This window comes from Poecilia formosa, unplaced genomic scaffold (genome assembly GCF_000485575.1).
Source record: "Poecilia formosa unplaced genomic scaffold, Poecilia_formosa-5.1.2 Scaffold448, whole genome shotgun sequence".
NCBI classification, from domain to species: Eukaryota; Metazoa; Chordata; class Actinopteri; order Cyprinodontiformes; family Poeciliidae; genus Poecilia; species Poecilia formosa.
Window position 1 is genome coordinate 404012 of NW_006800387.1, and position 18703 is coordinate 422714.

Genomic DNA, 18703 nt, shown 5'->3' on the forward strand with positions numbered 1-18703 from the left:
TATATATATATATATATATATAACTAAATATAATACCATACCCTCAAACTTATACTTTGACGTCTTTCAGGAGGAGCCTTCTGGACTCACCATGAAGCAGTGGGTCAACCCACCACAGACGCATGGCCTCTCTCTAAGGGACCTCTCACTTCCCACAGCCTCTGGAGAAAAACCCAGTTCAACCTCGATTGTTCCAGAACGGTGCCACAGAGAACCCCCTTCAGGATTAACGTTCCATGGCAGATCAGCTCAGCGAAGCTTCTCCAGCTCAATTCTAGAGGTTCAGAGCATAAATCCTCCTCTGAGGCCACAGCTGACCTCCACAGTTCTCAACCCAACCTACATGCCACGCTCGCGCCACCCCAGAATAAGCCAAGCCCACTTGAGATCGAAGGAAGGGAGTGGCGTAGAAGGGACGAAGACGAGTTCTTCAGCGGTGAACTCTGAGTGTTGGTATCAGGTGGACTATTGGGCCTGTGCCATTCCAAAAGCTTTGCCTCCTTCTCCAGACAGAAAGTCTGCTGCCTGGAACCCAAACAAAGAATATGAGGCGCTGCTGGACTACACCTACCCTTTGAGACCAGGACATGTCAGCAGGGAATGGAACTCCACTGAGCTGCAAGAAGACTATCTTCTAAGAACTGAGCCCAACATGAAGGACTCAGGAATCGAGTTGGACCACTTGTGCAGCTCAGCCAGCCTGTCAGGGTTCGAACCCTCTGAGAGTGGAGGAGGAAGGAGCCGAGACAGAAGCGGGTCACCTGACCCGCAGGTGTTCCTCGCATCCTCGGATGTTCCCCCCTGCAGTACACCGCTCTCCATTGCCAATCTCACCAGTTTGTCTGTGGACAGTTTGGACTGCACCAGGGACAGAGCTGGAAGCGATCAAAGCAGGAATGGCGACGACTATCAACACCATGCAGAAGCCGCCTCCTCGTCCGCTGCTTTCATCCGTTCCGCTAATGTTCTCCCACGGTCCAGGTGGGTTGGTGGAGAGGTGGACGAGGAGTTCTGGCCTCTACCAGAGCAGCTGAAGGAGCTGCAGCAGCTGTCCAGACAGGTCAGTCCAGCTGCTTCATGTGTAGGGTTTAATCTAAAACGACAAATTTCCCTAAATATGCAATCATACACACAGCGGAAACTGTATCAATATTATCACAGAAGTCCACAGCCTTCCAAGGTTGGGCGATATGCAAACTTCTCCCAGCTGATATTTGTCAGTGTAAAAAATGGCATGGGTGATATATTTACACAAGTGAAATTTGGACTTTTTTTTTTTTTTTTAGTATAACAGAAAACATTTGTTCTTAAAAAAGCAACAACCATGGAAAGGCGCAGTCTATCATGGATGGCTAATAAATTTGTCCAATTGCCCAATCTTAGTTTCCCCCAGTGCATTATAAGCCTGGCGGGCACCCAGGCTTTCCTTGTGCCCCCACCAGGCTAAGCATTGCTTATTTATTTAAGTCTTTTTAAAATGTTTGCAGTTTTTAAAACTTTATAGTTTGTGTTCAGATATACATTTTCCAATCATTGAATAACTGATTATCAAGTGATATTTTCAAGTTTCCTGTCAACTTTAAACAGTTTTTAAGTCAAAAACACAACGGGCTGCTGGATGAATGACTGACCTAGAGCCCAACCACCGGGCTTAGCAATTTTTCTGGAGGAAACCTTGAAGTCATTAACTTTGATTAGCCACACCTTTTTACCACACCCAGGCCTATCACAATCAGACTTGCAAAATCAAGAAACCATTTAAGTCGAACCTTTCTGGCAACATGACGCAGCAGCGTTTCCCATACCATTATCCAAACCCAAGAAGATCATGACATATTGTACTTGTAGGTGTTAACAGTTAATGTTACTGATTTTTGTCAGCCTTCCTAGGTAACGCCAGGTGATGTCGTGAGCTATTTCCGTCCCTACATGGTCTATTTAAAAACAGAAAAGGAAAATTATACTTTTGTGAAAGCAGAAGAAGAGTACATCAGATGATTAAAAGACAGTAAACACAGTTGTCATTTTTAAAGTAAGTGACGGAGCATAAAGTCAGGTACATGTTGTGGTTTTTGTCTTTTGGAGAAGGTGCGGGAGGTGGCGGCCCAGATAAGTCCGCCTGCGACAGCCCCCTGTGCATCTCTTGACCGGGACACCACCTCCACGCTGCCCTCCATCACCTCTTCACAGAAAACCCCAGAGACTGCAAAGGACAAACAGGATGGATGTGAAGGAACGCAGCACTGTGCAGCAGAGACAGGTATTTATTTCCTTTCCATATCTCGCTACACACATTCTTCTTTTCATCACCCACCTGTTCTCACTTGTGTTGTTTCTCAGCAGCCAGCGGCGGCAGGCGATCTGAGGCTTTGAGGAGTAGTGGCGGTGTGAGGGGGCAGCTGAGTGTGACGGGGGTCAGGGAACGTTTGCTGAAGCAGCTGTGCGACGGCCAGGAGCAGAGTGACTCTCTGATCGAACACATCCAGGTAGGAACAAGCTGAGCTGGATGCAATCGGTGCATTGATGGCAGACGGTAAACGGTGAATGGTGTGTGTGTGTGTGTTTTTGTTTTTTTTCCCCCAGCTGTTCTGTTCACAGCTAGAGCTGCTCATCCAGCAGCTGTATGGCCTGTCACAGAGCATGGAGAGGATTGCTGCTCCTGCAGGGGACTTCGTCAGTGTGAAGTCATCACTGGCCGATTATCAGGTAACAAATAAACCTCCCAAAATGTTCACAATGGTTAATCAAAAAAAAATAAATAAAAATTCCTCATAGCTTTGGTTTTCTCAGGATTCAGAGCTGTCTGTAGAGAACAGAAGAAGCAGTTAAAATTTGATGCCTATTCTTAATCTTTTAATTGAAGCGCAAGGGAAAAGCTTGTTAAAAAGTCTGGTGCAATGGCAATGAGCCAAAATTGGTATCAGCTGGTCAAAGCTTTACAAACAACAGCAATTGAAAATCTGCTCCGAGTGTCCCATCTGTAGTAAGAACCCAAACCATAAGTTACAGCTTCATGCGATCTACACTCTGATTTATTTTTAGAGCTTTCAGAAGGAGTTGAGCAGCCATCAACCTCTGACATCTTGCGTCCTCCGTGCTGGACAGCATCTTCTGAGCTGCATCAACAGCACCTCTCCATGTCAGTGATGTACATGATAGATATATATGAAAAAAGAGACTAATATTAAATGTTCCTCCAGAGTCTGACCCTAGTATGTCCCATCTTTTTGTTTTCAGTTTTAAAAGACACTCTGCTGCTTATCGAGAAGCAGACCGGAGCTCTACAGAATCACTCGGACCACGTTTTCTCCTCCATTCTGTCCGCTATGGACTCCCTGGCTCTGCCCACTCACCACAGTCCTACTCAGCTGAGGGAAGAGAAGAACTCTGCTGGAACCTAATAAGTCCAGTTTGTGGACGGACCACGAGAAGTTCTGACACTAGTATTTAAAGTGACATTCTTAGCCTCATGACTGCCTCCAGTTCAGACCAACCACTGACTGTTTCCCTGGTCAGCTGTTTAAAGCAACTTCAGCTCCAGACATCCATCGGCTGTTTTCCAGGTTTCCCAGTCAGGTTGAAGACACTGCAAGAGTTGCTCTCAAGCTTCTCATAGTGTATCCAGTATGTTTCAGAAATCATATAAGGTCATATTCAATGAATGAGAATATTATTGAAAAGCTCATGGGCTTCAGTTACTCAATGCACAAAAAAGTTTCAAGGTTTCTGCTAGAAAACTTGCTAAGCCTAGTGGTTGGGCTCTAGGTCAGTCATTCATCCAGCAGCCTGCTGTGTTTTTGAGTTAAAATATGTTTAAAGTTGACAGAAAAAATTAAAATATCACTTGATAATTATGTGTTATTGAAAGATTAATACCTGAACACCAACTATAAAGTTTTAAAAATGCAAACATTTTAAAAAAGACCTAAATAAATAAGCAATGCTTAGCCTGGTGGGGGGACAAGTAAAGCCTGGTGGCCCGCCAGGCTTAGAATACACTAGGGGAATCCCTGAATTACTTTTCAAGCCTTTGTTTCTGTTAGTTGAGATTTCGTGCTTGCTTACAGCTAATAAATACACAACATTTAAGATTAAAAGATCACATCTTAATGAAGAATAATACCTGCTTAAAGGTTGCTTAAAAGGTACTTCTAATCCGACAAACTCATCAGAATGCACCTTTCTTATTTATTGAACATCACTGTACAGTCGGTCCAGTTTGACCTAATATCGTCTCCTCCTTGTGAGACATGCCTCCAAATGAACCAAATGAACTTAATCAAATAATCCTGAAGCTTCTTGTCTCATTAAACAGCTCCAAGGTTACTGCATTTTCATTGTGTCATTTTGTCACATGGTACTGGAAGATATGTTAATAAATAAAACATTTTTAGGATTGTGATTTTATTTATAAACCAAGTCAAGTGCCAGGGTTTATAATTTCCATTTTGACCTGTCTGACGTATGAATGATGTGTTTAGATGCTCTGAATGATGAGTTTCAACACTTCCAGTCATACTCACCACCCTCCCACCTCCCCTGGTAAGGTGTGTGTAGAGTCTTAAAATAAATTCATTATGTACTTCAGCAGTGCAATCTCAACCTCGAAAGTTCAGGAACTTTTAATCAGATTTATTTTAGTCAGATGTTGGGGGCAGGAGGAATGTTTTTAGGTAATGAGTTGCAGAACTGCTGTTGATACTGTTGTACTTTCTTCTACCAACAAGACATAACAGTGGGCATGCTGACCTGCTATATGCGGTAGGTACATATAAATGCAGACACACACCCTCCTCCATATAGTTATATCCACATACCTACACTTGTACATGTCTACACATATATGCATACTTGTACATACATATTTGCACTCATAAGACTGGGATGCATTTTTTTGACCTTCAATAATTTGTTTTTTTCTACTTTCATTAAAAATATTGCATATTCATTCATGAGCAGGTAAAAAGAAACAGTTCCATGTTGCTTTGGATGGTATTTTTTTGTATGTACTTTGGCTATTTTTGAGATAATCAGTCTGTCTAAAACATTTAAGTAAGGGAGAGGGGGGGAAACATTTTCTCTGCTCTGTCCAACTTATCTAAATGATAACACACATAGAACTACAAGAGAGTCGGTACAAGTGTGTTAATGAACTTTTACAGTTTTTTCTCAGTCGCCTTGGTGCATTTCTCAAATCATTTTCAACATTTTAAGTTCATTTCTCAAAACAATTCGTACAAACAGCAGAACACCATGGATTACCCGCAACACCCAGTTTCTTTCTCAAAATCCTTGGTTTATCTCTCAAAATTAAACGTCTGTACATCTGTCAATACAACGGTGTACACTTTTAAATAGAGACTCGTATAATACATTTTGGTCTACATAACAAAAGTAATTGAAAATGTAGGAAAAGGCAAAAAAAAAGTGCTTCATCACTCGATGAAAAGCATTTGCAACTTGGAAAAAGCTTTTTTGATGTGCATAAGTGGCAACATGATTTTGAAGATTGAACAAGGAGTTTTGAGAATTTCAATTTTGTTCGCACCAAGGCGATGTGAGAAAAACTGTAATAAAAGCAGATGTTAGAACTGGGCTTCGACGAAACCACGGAAACACATAAAAGGACCGTCAGTCACTGTGACTAGATGTCAGTGGCGTTTGACAGAGGGGTGAACTCTTTTGAGTTTTCTCCTTATAATCCTATTCCATTTTTATCAGGTGTGAACATTAGCACCGACAGCTTGTCGAGGTTTTTTAGGTTGAAGTCCATGGCCGGAAGTAGTGTAAGATGTGTAGTTTGACTCAGCTCTGCCACGTTTCACTAAATGATGTAATCTCTCCGGTTAGGGCTCGACAGTTCCCTGCTGCAGTAGCCGCATACTAACCAGCCAGTTTGTGACACATCTACCACCAGCCGCCTGTTCGTTCAGCCGTTTTATTAAACAACGACCGACGCGTCTGTTCAACCCAACTGAAGCCTAACCACGCATTTTGTGGTGTTATTTCCCCCTTCCGTCCTAGCAGCTGGCTGATGTTAGCCGTTTCCTGGTTGAAGTTGCAGCCATTTTGGATTTTTACTGAGAAAACAGGCAGCCGGGTCGCGCTTCGGGGAGCGGTACAAGCTGGTCGTCGTCCCCGTTTTTCCTCAAGACAGCCCTGCTTATCTGCGGACGGTGACACTACGAGTCGACAATGAATCCCGAATAGTAAGTATCCCGAGTTAAAATGCTGAGGACTGCTAGTTAAGGTTAGCTCTGTGCTAACAAGTCAGCACTGGAAAATATGTGAAGAGCGGAGTGAACGTGGAACATCAGCTGACTTGTGGCCTTCATGTACACCTGTGTGCATACAGAACATTGCACCGCTTTATGTAACATTGTGTCGGCTATCCACTAATGGCTTATTAAGCAGCTGTTGGGCGACGGCTGGTGGGCTTCACTGACAGCTGTGTTGGCTGGCCAGATTTCACTCTTAAGTTGTAAATACGGGACAAAGGTGCCATATTGAAGAGTTAGCTTGAACGTTAACTCCTGTTGGCTGGACGGCTGGTCTCACAAGCTTAAAAGATCCGGCTATCATCTACGGATTTTATAAAGTTGAAATAAAAAGCTTGTTAAGAAGTTAGCAACCAATTTGGTGCTTCTGACTCGACTACGAAGGGCATATGCAGCTGCTTTTGGTGAATCTGGGCCAACTTTGATCAGGTCTACCTCAAAATCTAGAACAGTTATTACGATCAAACCTGACTTGGACTGATTCTCACGCTGTATAGATTCTTAGAAACAAAGCTTGTGATTCCTAAAACTGTTTTTTTGTTCTATTTGTGAAATCTTAATTATTCATCAGTAAGTCGTCTAGAAATGGGTATTGACTTATTTTCCATTGATTCCTTCCGATCAACCAGTCACTGAAACTGTGGGATTTTTATTTCTCTTTTTCATTAAACAGATCAAAACCAAGAACTTCCACCAATTTGTGGTGTTTACTAGCACCAGTTAGCTGCAAGTACTCTACTGCACTTGTGTGAGTTTAGTAAAACTGTGGTTAAAGATACAGTTTTGATGGATAATAAAAAGAATTACTTCCTTTTCATTGTAGTTTTCTCTTTCCTGAGAAGGAAAACTGGAAATCGAAAAAGAAAAAAAAAAAGATCAGTGAATGTCTTGTGAAAACCCAAATAACCATTTTAATGTTTTCCCAACAAGGCAGGATTGAAAACCTACTTATTCTGGTCAAACTGGGCCAGGCTGTGTTTCTGTTTACAGATTCTTTAAATTATATGTTTAAACTGTGTTTTTTTTATTATTATTATTATTCTGATCAATGAGTCTTCTTTAAAATCCACAGCACTTGGACCAGTCCAACCTGTACTGAATTACTATTGAACTAATGTGCCATTCTTTCAAGAAACTCCCCATTACTGTCGAATAATCCAGTACAGGTTCAACCAGTCTGTTTTGGAATTTGAACCAGGTTACAACAAATGTTGTCCAAATTCCTCATAATGATAATAACTTCAAACAAAGTGCTGAACAAGAAGATAAAATATAAGCAGTAGAATAGCTTTTTACTGTAGTGCTGAATCAGAAGCCAACTTCTGGTTGTTGTTCTAGATGCCTAAGCTAGTTGTGGATGGATGATGATTATTACAGTGTATCAATGTGAAGCAGCTAAGCAGGTTTGCAGCAGGAGTTGTCCATTGTTTATGTCAGGATAACAGTTTTTTTTTTAAAGCTGGTTCTGGTGTTGTAAATGACTCAGTTTTCAGTCATATGCTCTAACAGCTCTCCACAGCCTCTCAGTCATGTGTGGGTCACATGTCACAGGACGGGCCCTGGATTTCCTCACAGCAGTGTTGAGTAATCAGGCAGTTGAGCTTCCTGTCTCTTTAGGTTTCCATTCATAAAAGTGGAACGGAGAAGTTTGGGAACAATCTGATCTTGGATGTGATCCAAGATTGTTCTATAGCTTGTTTACGTCGGCTCCCTGTTCCACTCAGTTAAATATTCCTCAGACATGATTCGGGAAGTTTAGATTAGTTGAAGAACTGAGATTCAGCTGAGAACAATAAAACAAGAAAGCACAGCTTTTCTTCATTCAGCTGGTTTTGGTCTGCATGTTCCTAAACTCCCACAGAACAGTGATTGGTCAGTATTCAGTATGAAAAACCATTGTTCCCAGTGAGACGCCTAATGAAGAGGGAATGACTGGGATTCTTTACAATGACACTGGAGAGTGGATCCTCTTTGGGAAGATGAGATATTACTCAGACGGATGGGGGCATATTGTTTTCATTTCTCTCCAGCTGCTCAGTAAAACAAAGTAATGAAACTAACAGGTTAAACAGTTGCCATAAAGTAATTATTAGGAAAGAGCAGTTTCCTGTGGTTACTGCTAGAAGAGCAGGAGTTGGTTTAGACTTGACTGTTGGCTGTCTGCCACCTTGTTGCAGGGTGTTCCTCACCAAATGGGCTAATCTGGGTATAATAACAGCAGGCCCTGCCCTATGCCTTAGTTGGCAAGGTAGAAATTCAGAATTTGTCATGACAACTTTGCTTTTAACCCATATTTTTCTTCTAACTTCTGAGATAAAATTGGAAATCTGTGATGGGTTCATCTCTAGCTTTACCATGTAGGTCATTAAAAGTCCATCCCAAGGACTTTTACTGTCCTGCAGGACATTTTCAAGTGTCTTATTGACATATTATAACATACCTCACATTGCATCCAAACAGTCCTTTGAGATTGCAAGCTTTCCCCCCAGGGCTAAGCCCGGTGGTTGCGGCGCTCGGCAGTCATTCATCCAGCGGCCCGCCATGTTTTTGAGTTAAACAATGCTTAAAGTTGACAGACATTTTGAAAATATCACTTGATAATTATGTGTTATTGGAAGATTAATATCTGAACACCAACAATAAAGTCTTAAAAAATCCAAACATTTCAAAAGAAACCAAATAAATAAACAATACTTAACCTGGTGGGGCCACAAGTAAAGCCTGGTGGCCCGCCAGGCTTGTAATACACTGGGGGAAACCCTGGATTGTGATAGTGCCCATGTTAATGTTGCAACACAGATTGCAGTTTGCTACATTGTGCCATCCTATATCACCGTTTCCAGCCTACAGACTGAGGAACTTAACTTGCGTTCTTTGAGTCAGCATAAAAAGTTCAGGGATGCATCCTGTGAGCAGCACTGATCCATAGTCAGCAGCACAGGTTGTATCAGTAACCAGGCTTACTGATTAGGGGGAAAGTACCCCCTTCATTTGCTTGATACTTTGGGAATAGTTGACACAACTGTTACATGATCCCAGTAAACAGGGGCTGCAGTCCCTGTTGCAACATATGACCAATGTGTGCTGCTTCTGTCTTCTTGGCCCTCCCAAGATTTTTCTGTTGACTTCACCGGTCCAGTCACATGATCAGGGACCAGTCAGCTTGACCGAACTTCCTCTGGAGATGTGCTAGAGCTCTCTACAGTTTCACTGCCATGAATGTTATGTTTCCCGGTAAAAGTAAAATCCAGTCTCAACTGGAGTTTACTCTGCAAACTCATAGAAACAAAACGGTTGATCTGAGAGATCAAGAAGAACCCGGGCATCTAGAATCATTCCTTTGTGGCTGCCGTTAACTGTGAATAATGTGTAACTTGCTTAGTTAGCACTTCTAACCATGTTTTTATCCCCTCCTTCACAGTGACTATTTATTCAAACTGCTCCTGATTGGTGACTCTGGTGTTGGAAAGTCTTGCCTTCTTCTCCGGTTTGCGGTGAGTTTTCCAGAAAAGCACATTCAGAACATGGAAGGAAGTGAACAGGATATGTGAACCGTCTGACCAGCTCTTTTTCTCTTTCTCTCTCCCTCTAGGATGACACATACACAGAAAGTTACATTAGCACTATTGGTGTGGACTTCAAAATACGAACCATAGAACTTGATGGAAAGACCATTAAACTTCAGATTGTAAGCATCCCACAGGTTCTTTCTAGTTTGTAGATTTTTCTTGGTGAATATCTGTTGTTCATTATTTAATTTGTATTGCTGGAAGCAGTTATGATGTGTTTTCACACCTGATAGCCCGGTAGACTGCGATTGGGGGCAAAGTTGCAACATTTGTTAAATTTTCAGCTGCTGCAGTTCTTTTTCACACTGTTGTCAAACAAACTAAACTAATTTAAAAATCGATCCCCTCGCTTATGGTGGCCCTGCACCAACAACCGTTGAAGGTCCCTTCTTCAAGGATACAAACAAAAATGTAGTGGTGTGAGATTTGGTAGTCTCTTCTGTCTTTGGCAAAAGACCATGAGCCATTTCTCCTGTTAGCAATGGCATTTGTTTTGTTTATATTTACCCAGAATGCCCTGCGCTGTAGTCAACTTCCTGCTTTTGGAGCAGTTTCCAGTCCGCTTGGTGTTCACATATTCATTAGAAGCTCACCATGGTCCACTTCAACCGAACACATACCTGGGTTTTGTAGGCAGACCAGGGTTCGCTTTTTTTAGTCCGCATCAGAGTTCGATTATGCATTCACAACTCCCCAACTGAATCGGACTTTCTAGAACTGATTGAACTCGAGTTTGATTAAAGTGGACTAAAGAAATCTGGTGTGAATGCACACTTTTATGCACAGATTGTCAGGAACGTCCCCATGTTTATGCCACACGGTGTTTCCACTATGACCAGTGTACAGTATCTCTATCTCATTACCATTTTCAGGCTTTACTGTCTGTAATCACATTTTGTCCTTTTGGGCCAGCACCTACTCAGAGCTGCTGGGTTCTGCTCTCCATGATTAGAAGGATTTTCCACTAGTAACCATTACATGGTTTTTCTGGAACCCACTTCACTCGCATGCAGTGAGTCTGGCTGAAACATGATGTCAGAAGTGGGGTTGTAGCGATACAGTAATCTCACTAAACAATACAATACGTAATATTCTGCTCACAGTAAGATATAAATCACAATGTTCAGCGAACAATACAATTTGATACATTTTTAAGATTTTCTGAAAGATTTTAGAGGGACAGAGTGATTTTGGTGGCATTTTGTGACTGTTCCTTAGACTTGGATTGAGTTAATTGAACTGATGGTGTAATACTGGTGTAATAAATGTTTTTGTTAAACATTTACTTTGTTTAAATGGTAATTGTGTGGCTTTGTGTATTTGGTTATGCAGAAAAGGAACCTTTTTTGTCTTATTCCCTTATATTAGATAATGTAATTTAATTTCATTATTTAATTTGTAACTGGTTGTTTCATTCATACATGTGCAGCTGGGTAAAAATGTCATGTGTGATAGCTGTCATTTAATTCATGTGGATTTGACATAGAACTCAAATTAGAACTTAATGTATTGATACTCGCGGATGAAAAATCTATACTTTCTGAGGGAAAAAAAAAATATTGATAAATATCATAGAACTGATAAAATTGTGCAGCCCTACTCAGAAGACTGTTGGTCACTGATTGGCTAAGAGGTGGATTAACTAGTTGCATCACAAGAGCAACTCTCTTACAATAACTCGAGCCGCCATTCAGAAAAACTCGTAATAAAGTGACAATAATCTGACAAAAAAAATTCTGTCTGAGTAGAATGTTCAACATGGCTTTATGTCCCTAGCTGTGTCCTGTACAGATCACATAGCGCTCCAGACTCCATGACCACCCAACTGCATGACCATCCCACCCACTTAGACCTCTTACTTAATTGTAATGGAAAAAAACCTAAGTTAAACTATGTAGAGTTGAGCCGCCTCTGGTTGTAGTGGAAAAGAACCATAAGTGACCAGGCTAACTGCAGTTATCAATGCAAGCTAACATCAGCAATCCATTTCTGTTCTTTCAATGCTTAAAAGCCATGTTCACTTACAGAGGCTGCAGTATTTGTTATCGTAACAGGCTTAGTCAGAAGGGCCGATGGCGTGAAACGACAACCTCACTTCTGTCAGGGTGCCAAATACCAAGTAAGCATAGTTTCCTCTATGGTAAAATAGTAAAAATTAAAAAGCATTTTAAAATATAACTTTTTTTTTTTTTTACTCTGAATTGACCAATAATTTCATCTGGCACTATTTAAAGCAGTCATATTCAATCCCCCCAACCCCAAAGTCCAAATGTACTGCAGCATACGACGACGCCCGTTTACTTATTTATTTGTTTGTATATTTAATGGTGTGAGCTTGGGCCTGGTCGACGGTGTCTGTTACAGCAGAGGAGCTGCGGCACAATAAAACCAACAAACATAGACTGAGTGTTGGACTTCAAATCCTGCAATTTAAAGCAGAGTCAAGCTTGCTTGTAAAAGCAGAAGGTTGTCAGATAAAACGCAGCAGATTTAAAACTCCCTGTAGAGTTTCTCAGCAGTAAAAACTCATGCAGAACTCTTATTATGTGGATTTTTTTAAATTATTATTATTTCATTTCACTGAGATATGCATTTGTGTTGCAGACCATCATTTGTGGTTAGAAAGTTTAATGAAATAAAAAGATCAAAATTAATAAAAAAATAACATTAAACCACTGAAACTAGATAATGCAGCCAATTCGTGCTTTAGTTTGAAGCAGCTCTAATTGCACTTTAAAACACACACACACATACACACACATAAATAACCTCGTTAAATTTGCACATATAAAATTTTGATTCATAATTTTCCATATCATTTTCATTCGCTTGGGGACGCCCTGCCTAGGGGTCAGCAGCTGAAAAAGTCAGGTTTAACGCCTGACATATTAAGACTGGTTTGATGTCTGTTTGAATCAGAAACCAATGTATAAGTAAAGAGTAGCAACAATGTCAAACAAGCAAGACCGCCGCTTCAGTTCCAATTTAAAGTGGCGAAACCACAAATGATCCGAGGTGGTTCGAAGGACTCAAAGGAAGCTCTGGACAAATGTTAACTAAGTTTAGGGCAATCATTTTTATGTTCTTGTATAATTGTGTAGTTTAATGGCTTTGTACATTTTCAAATAAAATCAACAAGTATTTCTGTTCCCAGTGTTCATCTGTTTGTTTTTCTTCAACAGTGGGATACAGCGGGACAGGAGAGGTTTCGTACAATCACATCCAGCTACTACAGAGGTGCTCATGGTATCATTGTAGTCTACGATGTCACAGATCAGGTTGGTCCTGCTTTACACTGACATTTCACTACGTGGATGGATGTAGCTCAAATGGCAGCTACTCCATTTTTGATAGCTGATCTTAACAAGCTAATACATTGTTAATTCTATTGCAATTTAACAATCCTCTATTGCTAAATGGAGGATTGCTGTGAGAAGTCATGTTTTTATTTGTGGAAGTTCCAAAGTTCCTTCTGAAGTCCCAGAGATATTTTCTTGTAAGCACTTATTGGTAACATTGCTTCTTATGATAGACAACGGGTTGATCATAAAACATCCGGATGATGGTTTGTAAAAGTTTTCGTAGCTCTTAAACCAGTTTTCGTTCTGCACCAACCATAAAGCTGAATAGAATTATCAAGCCATCGTAAGGTCATCTAAAACTTACCTTGGAAGGGAAAAGAGATGTGGTTTTCAGATGTCATTCTATTTTAAAGTGTAACGTGCTTTCATTTTTGTTGAGCCCCGTTCATTGTGATACCATTGAATGCAATCCAGTATAACTGACTCAAATTAAGCACTGAGTGCAACCAACTGGCTCAGAATCCCTTAATTAGTAAGGAGAGTTCACCGGTGAGTGATTTAATCTGAGGCTAATGACACATTTTCTGTCGAGGTTTGTTAGAGCACTGTTTCCTAACCCTGGTCCTCAAGGCACACTGCCCTGCATGTTTTGGATGTTTCCTTGCTTCAGCACAGGTGATTTCAGTTGACAGGTGTTTGCTGAACTGCAATCAGCTGAATTAGGTGTAGAAAAGCAGGGAAACACATAAAACACAATACCAGCCATTGTTGGTAAAAAAAAAAAAGCCATCAGATGTCTTGTTTGCACATTCCCATGGAGAGGCCACCTCCAGTGGTCAGAGGAGACCTAAATAACACTATTAAAGGTGGACAGCTATCACTGCAAACCCAACATAACTTGCCTTCTCTACTGTGAAACAGGGTGGTGGCAGCGTAATGCTGTGCAGTTGTAGTAGAAATCCATCCCCACAGCATCTTGACCATCTTTTAGAACATGGAAGCTGCTCGGACTACAGTCTGTCATTTATATGAGAATGTATTGGGAGCTACCTGGCCTCATGTTGAACTAAACCAGTTTCTGAGCAGTGTTGAGCTAAACCAGCCTCCACTGCTGGAGTGGCCTAACGTTGATCTGCTTTGTGTCTCAGGAGTCCTTCAACAATGTCAAACAGTGGCTACAGGAGATTGACCGCTATGCCAGTGAAAATGTCAACAAGTTATTGGTTGGGAACAAGTGTGACCTGACAACAAAGAAAGTGGTGGATTATACAACAGCAAAGGTAGGTACCTCATTACTAGTGCTTCCCAGATCTGCGCATAGATTTGGAAACTTTGTGCAAGAGTTCAAGATGCAGAGCCTCTTAGAGAAGGACGTCTTCCGCTAAACTTGTTTCTGGCTTTATTTATATTTTTGTGGCAAAATGTTGTGTTAACAGAAAATGGTAGCATCTCCAAAATATGTTATGGCACCATTTCAAATCTGAATGACTGTCATGGTTTAGAGCAGGTCAAACATCTGGTTGTTGTTCAGTTAAAACCAAGTGGGCGTCTGGTGTCGTTGTGTTGACCGTCAGCATAAACAGTACTACTGTGGGAGGCCTGACATGCAACGAGTGGCGACATTTCCATCACTTCTGTTCTTCTCAACTGGATAAACGATACCTGAGTGTTGTCAATATGATGTGTTGCCATGAAACCAGAAGTCTGTAAGGTCCTTTGTATTGACCCTATGCAACTGCGTCACTGTAGGGGCCATAATGGATGTCAGAAATGAGGGACGGGTGTAACGCAGAGAGGGAAATTGTTTTCCCAAGTAGTTTTTGCCAGTTTAACCATAAATTCTACTTGTTCAAGTGAAGCTAATTTGTCTGTCAATGTAGCACACTTGGTTGGGGCTCATAGACGGTATTTACATAAGTTTGAAATGGCTAGTTTAGAAACTGACCCAAGCTTCCTCTTTGCTCTACCTTCACTGCAAACGTGCCAGTCATTATGATTGACTGCTGCTATTGCCACCGTATCTTTCCTCATTAAAAGTTATACAATAAAATGACAAGTTTGGTTTTGTATGTTTATGTCGCCGACCTTGCAGCATCCTACGACCATTTTTAAAGTGAAATCCACTAAGTAAAAGCGATGTCAGACTACCTGATGTGTTTTTTTTTTTGTTTTTTTGACGGGCTTTACAAGAGCTCATTAGATGTTTTGACCTCCGTCATGGCGTGGAGGGCCGAGTTCTGAAGAGCGTAACGTCAGGGTCAGTACTGTCTGACATACAAAATTGAACATACAGAAGGAACAGTGTGATGCAGATGGAATTTAGTCATCCACATGCAGGCTATTGATGTGAATAGAAATTATTGAGTTAGCCAGGAGCTGGAATGTCTAGAAGGAAGCAGCAGAAGAGATAAGTGGTGGAGAAACGGGGAGGCTTCCTGGACTGTCTGGAAAAGGGTGGAGAAGTTTGGAATCTGGTTTACATGTTTGCCAGGTCTCGAATAAGATGGAAATGTCAATAATCCATCAGGTTGTGTTGCTGTAAAAGTTTAAAAAATGGCTGAAAGTTTCCAGAGAGAGCTGTGATCAGCCCCTTTCTCTCCGCCTTGCACGTTATGGGAATGCTGTGCAGAAAGGAAGAGACGAATGGAGAACATTTTCTGTGTTGGACCAGTTTACAGCGAGCCACATGAAGGAGATTTTAATCTACTGTGTTTAGATGTGGAGTCCTTTTTACAACAGCAGATTTCTATTAAATGAAAGCCATCTGTTTCTCTCCTCTCCCGATTTGCCACTTTGCTAAACCCAGCGTTCTGTTTGCAGGAGTTCGCGGACTCTCTGGGAATCCCCTTTTTGGAAACCAGCGCCAAAAACGCCACCAACGTGGAGCAGGCCTTCATGACCATGGCCGCCGAAATCAAGAAGAGGATGGGCCCCGGGGCCACAGCCGGAGGAGGAGAGAAGCCCAACGTGAAGCTGACTCCAGGCACTACTGTTAAGCCTTCATCAGGAGGCTGCTGCTGAGACACGAAGCACCACTCCCCTCTCTTTACTCTGCAGGCCCCTTCCCAAGCTCCACTGTGTCCCACACAAACCCCCACAGCAGACAAGACAGCGAAGTCTCGATTCATGTGTGTGAGAACAAGATGAAGTTTGTACTGTACATACTGTAGCCGCTCTACCAAAACAAACAGAAGAATCTTTCTTGTCTTACTGTCCTGCTGTTGACTAATTAGGTTGATAGGCGATGATTCGACCGACGCCCCTTCTCAGACCGGTCAGAGACTTTCATTCGGCCCTGTGAATACAGCTTCATGAGAACACTGTGTGCATGTGCGTGTGGGTGGGTGTGTGTGTGTGTTTTCATTCCTGCAGCAGGGTTGGTAAACCAATTGGGTTCATTAAGGTTTCTGTTTCTTTCCTCTCTTTCTGTGATCGTTTCTTGTCTTACTGTCATCTTTTTTTCTTTTTTTCTTTTTTTCTCAGCACCTGTCTCTCTGTCCCCATCTGAAGGTGTTTTAATTTTTTTTTTCATACCAACTTCTGCTCATCATCATCATCATCTCAGCTCTTCTAAAGTCTAGTGCAACATCCGTATATGTACATAAACATTATGTATATATATGTACAATTGAGTTAGCCAGTTCTCTTGTGTCTGACACATTCCTGAATTGGTCTTTATCTCTGCATTCAATTTGTGGCTGAAGACAACTGTAAGTTTCTTGCTCAATATGTAACACTTAAACGGAAAATAAATATTGTACTACCATACTGTACCACATGGGCTGATCTTTTTTTTTTTCTTTTTCTTGATGCACACATTCATTCTGGACCAATATGGAGTTTACGGGTTTTCCACGTACTAAGGACAACCAGTTGAATTGTACTTTCACACATTATTCACTATCCCATTAAATAAAAGTTCTTCCGTTCAGTTATTCGCCCGTTTGTTCATCCGTTTGTCCAGCCTCTTGTTTGTCCACCCATCCCTGAGTCGCATCATGTTGCCTTTTTGTTTATCCATCACTTTGTCCATCTGTCTGTCCATCATCGGTTCTTCTGTTTGGTTCATAACCAAACACTGAGTCTGGCTTTTCCACAGGTTCCATATTTAAGGCCTGACCACTGGTAGAAAGCTCAACCATGTGTTAATAGTAAATAATTGATTTATTCACAGAAAGTATATGTTTAAAATGTAGGGTTGCAGCAATACATTTAACCCAATTTCCTTAATTTTGGGGAATCTGAGAACAAAAAAGCTCAAAAAAAAAACTACTTTGTCAATGTCTCGACTTAAGAAACAAATTGGTATCAATCGGGCCCTTTTAAAGATCGAGGATCAGCCGGAAAACTGCAATCGGTGCACCCCTATTTAAAAAGGATGATGATTTGGGGAAATGTATATTTACTCCCCAGACTCGCCTGCTCCCTGAGTTAAAAGCATGAGATGAACACATGCAGCTTCCTTTATTTCAGAGTTGGAGAGCTGCAAAACGTTTGGTATGCCATACGTGGATAAGAATGTTAGAACAGTGCTCCATTGTTCAGCACAATAGCCAACCTCAAACTGAGAGTGCTACAGTTTGTTTCCAGTTCAAGAAAAACTCCAGCTTGTTGCTGAACACAGGGTAACATAAGACCGGGGGACTAACATGAGAGCAGGCGGCACAGTCCGGAATATTTATGTGAAATAATACGGGAAAGGGGGAGAAAAACGGTAGTTTAAAAACGGGAGACTTGACAGGTATGTGGAGCAGAAGACACATTGTTAACCAAAAAAAAAAAAGATTTTAAACATATGAAATTAAATGAAGAGGATAAATGAAAGTCATTTTGGACTGAACTGTTGGGTGTTCGGATTTAACCGGTCTTTAGTGACCTCTGCAGGCGTTTAATGGAAACCGCAGCTTGTTGGGAGAAATGAGGCTTGACTGAACAAGAATGGAAGCACAGGGGGAACTTCCATGAAAAACATCAAGTACAGACTGAAATACACTCTGCTGGAGGAACAAGGATGGGGCAGCAGAAGAGGGGCTAATGGTCTTTTCTCCCATGAATCGTTCTCATTGTTTCAAAAAGACAGAAAGGAACATTGAAGATGAGCATCACCATGAGGCATGCAGAGCCAAAGAATCCTGATCCTGTCCATGTGGAGTTGTTTCATATCCAAAGAAGTGGGCTTCCTTCTATTCTGCCAAATAAGGCTTCCATGAATACAGAGTGCGGTCAAAACATCCTGAAGCAGAGCTGGCACAAGGTGATGCGAGGTAAACGGCTGCTTAGGGCCCCCAAACCACCAGGGGCCTCCCAAAAGAATTAAACTAGCATGATAGAATTTTTTATTTTTTTTTTTACATTGAATAATGCAAACTAAATGCTATTACTATATTGTTTTTTCTTTTTTTTTACAGATAATAATGATTCTCTTCCTGTTGAAGGCTGCTGCCTCCGTTGAGGAAATTTAAGATATTAAATTTAGTGTTTATCAGTCGATGTTACTTTCAAATAGTTAAAATGAAATGGCACACTTAAATATCATTCTGCATTCTAAAAATCC

At 41.3% G+C, this 18703-nt stretch overlaps 2 protein-coding genes and 1 long non-coding RNA gene across 5 annotated transcripts in view; 2 read left to right on the plus strand and 1 right to left on the minus strand.

The window, feature by feature from the left end:
• The window catches only part of cep68 (centrosomal protein 68), a 6392-nt gene extending 2706 nt beyond the window's left edge, over positions 1–3686 (plus strand). The window contains exons 3-8 of one of the 3 annotated variants that reach the window (XM_016663819.1): positions 71–1060; positions 2086–2260; positions 2341–2486; positions 2584–2706; positions 3043–3139; positions 3238–3686. In XM_016663819.1, coding sequence (XP_016519305.1) covers positions 71–1060; positions 2086–2260; positions 2341–2486; positions 2584–2706; positions 3043–3139; positions 3238–3401 — 1695 coding nt within the window. In that variant the 3' untranslated portion in view covers positions 3402–3686. The remainder of the gene's footprint in view (positions 1–70; positions 1061–2085; positions 2261–2340; positions 2487–2583; positions 2707–3042; positions 3140–3237) is intronic. The other 2 variants (XM_016663820.1, XM_007577637.2) reach the window with 2 other exon arrangements.
• A 1993-nt stretch (positions 3687–5679) lies between these two features.
• On the plus strand, positions 5680–16922 carry LOC103155798 (ras-related protein ORAB-1). Its single transcript, XM_007577640.2, has 6 exons — positions 5680–6209; positions 9700–9772; positions 9871–9966; positions 13030–13125; positions 14298–14429; positions 15970–16922. Exons 1-6 carry the CDS (start codon positions 6196–6198, stop codon positions 16168–16170), a joined length of 612 nt encoding a protein of 203 aa, XP_007577702.1. The 5' UTR covers positions 5680–6195; the 3' UTR covers positions 16171–16922.
• LOC107833769 (uncharacterized) lies at positions 10840–13022 on the minus strand. The gene is made up of 2 exons (XR_001659533.1): positions 12105–13022; positions 10840–12071 (listed from the first exon to the last, which is right to left on the minus strand). It is a non-coding gene; the product is annotated as an uncharacterized LOC107833769 (long non-coding RNA).
• Positions 16923–18703: the final 1781 nt, after the last annotated feature.

What these genes read in the sequence shown, in the direction of transcription:
- LOC103155798 (XM_007577640.2), top strand. An exon ending in AGACCATTAAACTTCAGATT is followed by an intron (nt 9,967 to 13,029) that starts GTAAGCATCCCA and finishes TTTCTTCAACAG; the next exon opens with TGGGATACAGCGGGACAGGA. An exon ending in TCTACGATGTCACAGATCAG is followed by an intron (nt 13,126 to 14,297) that starts GTTGGTCCTGCT and finishes TTTGTGTCTCAG; the next exon opens with GAGTCCTTCAACAATGTCAA.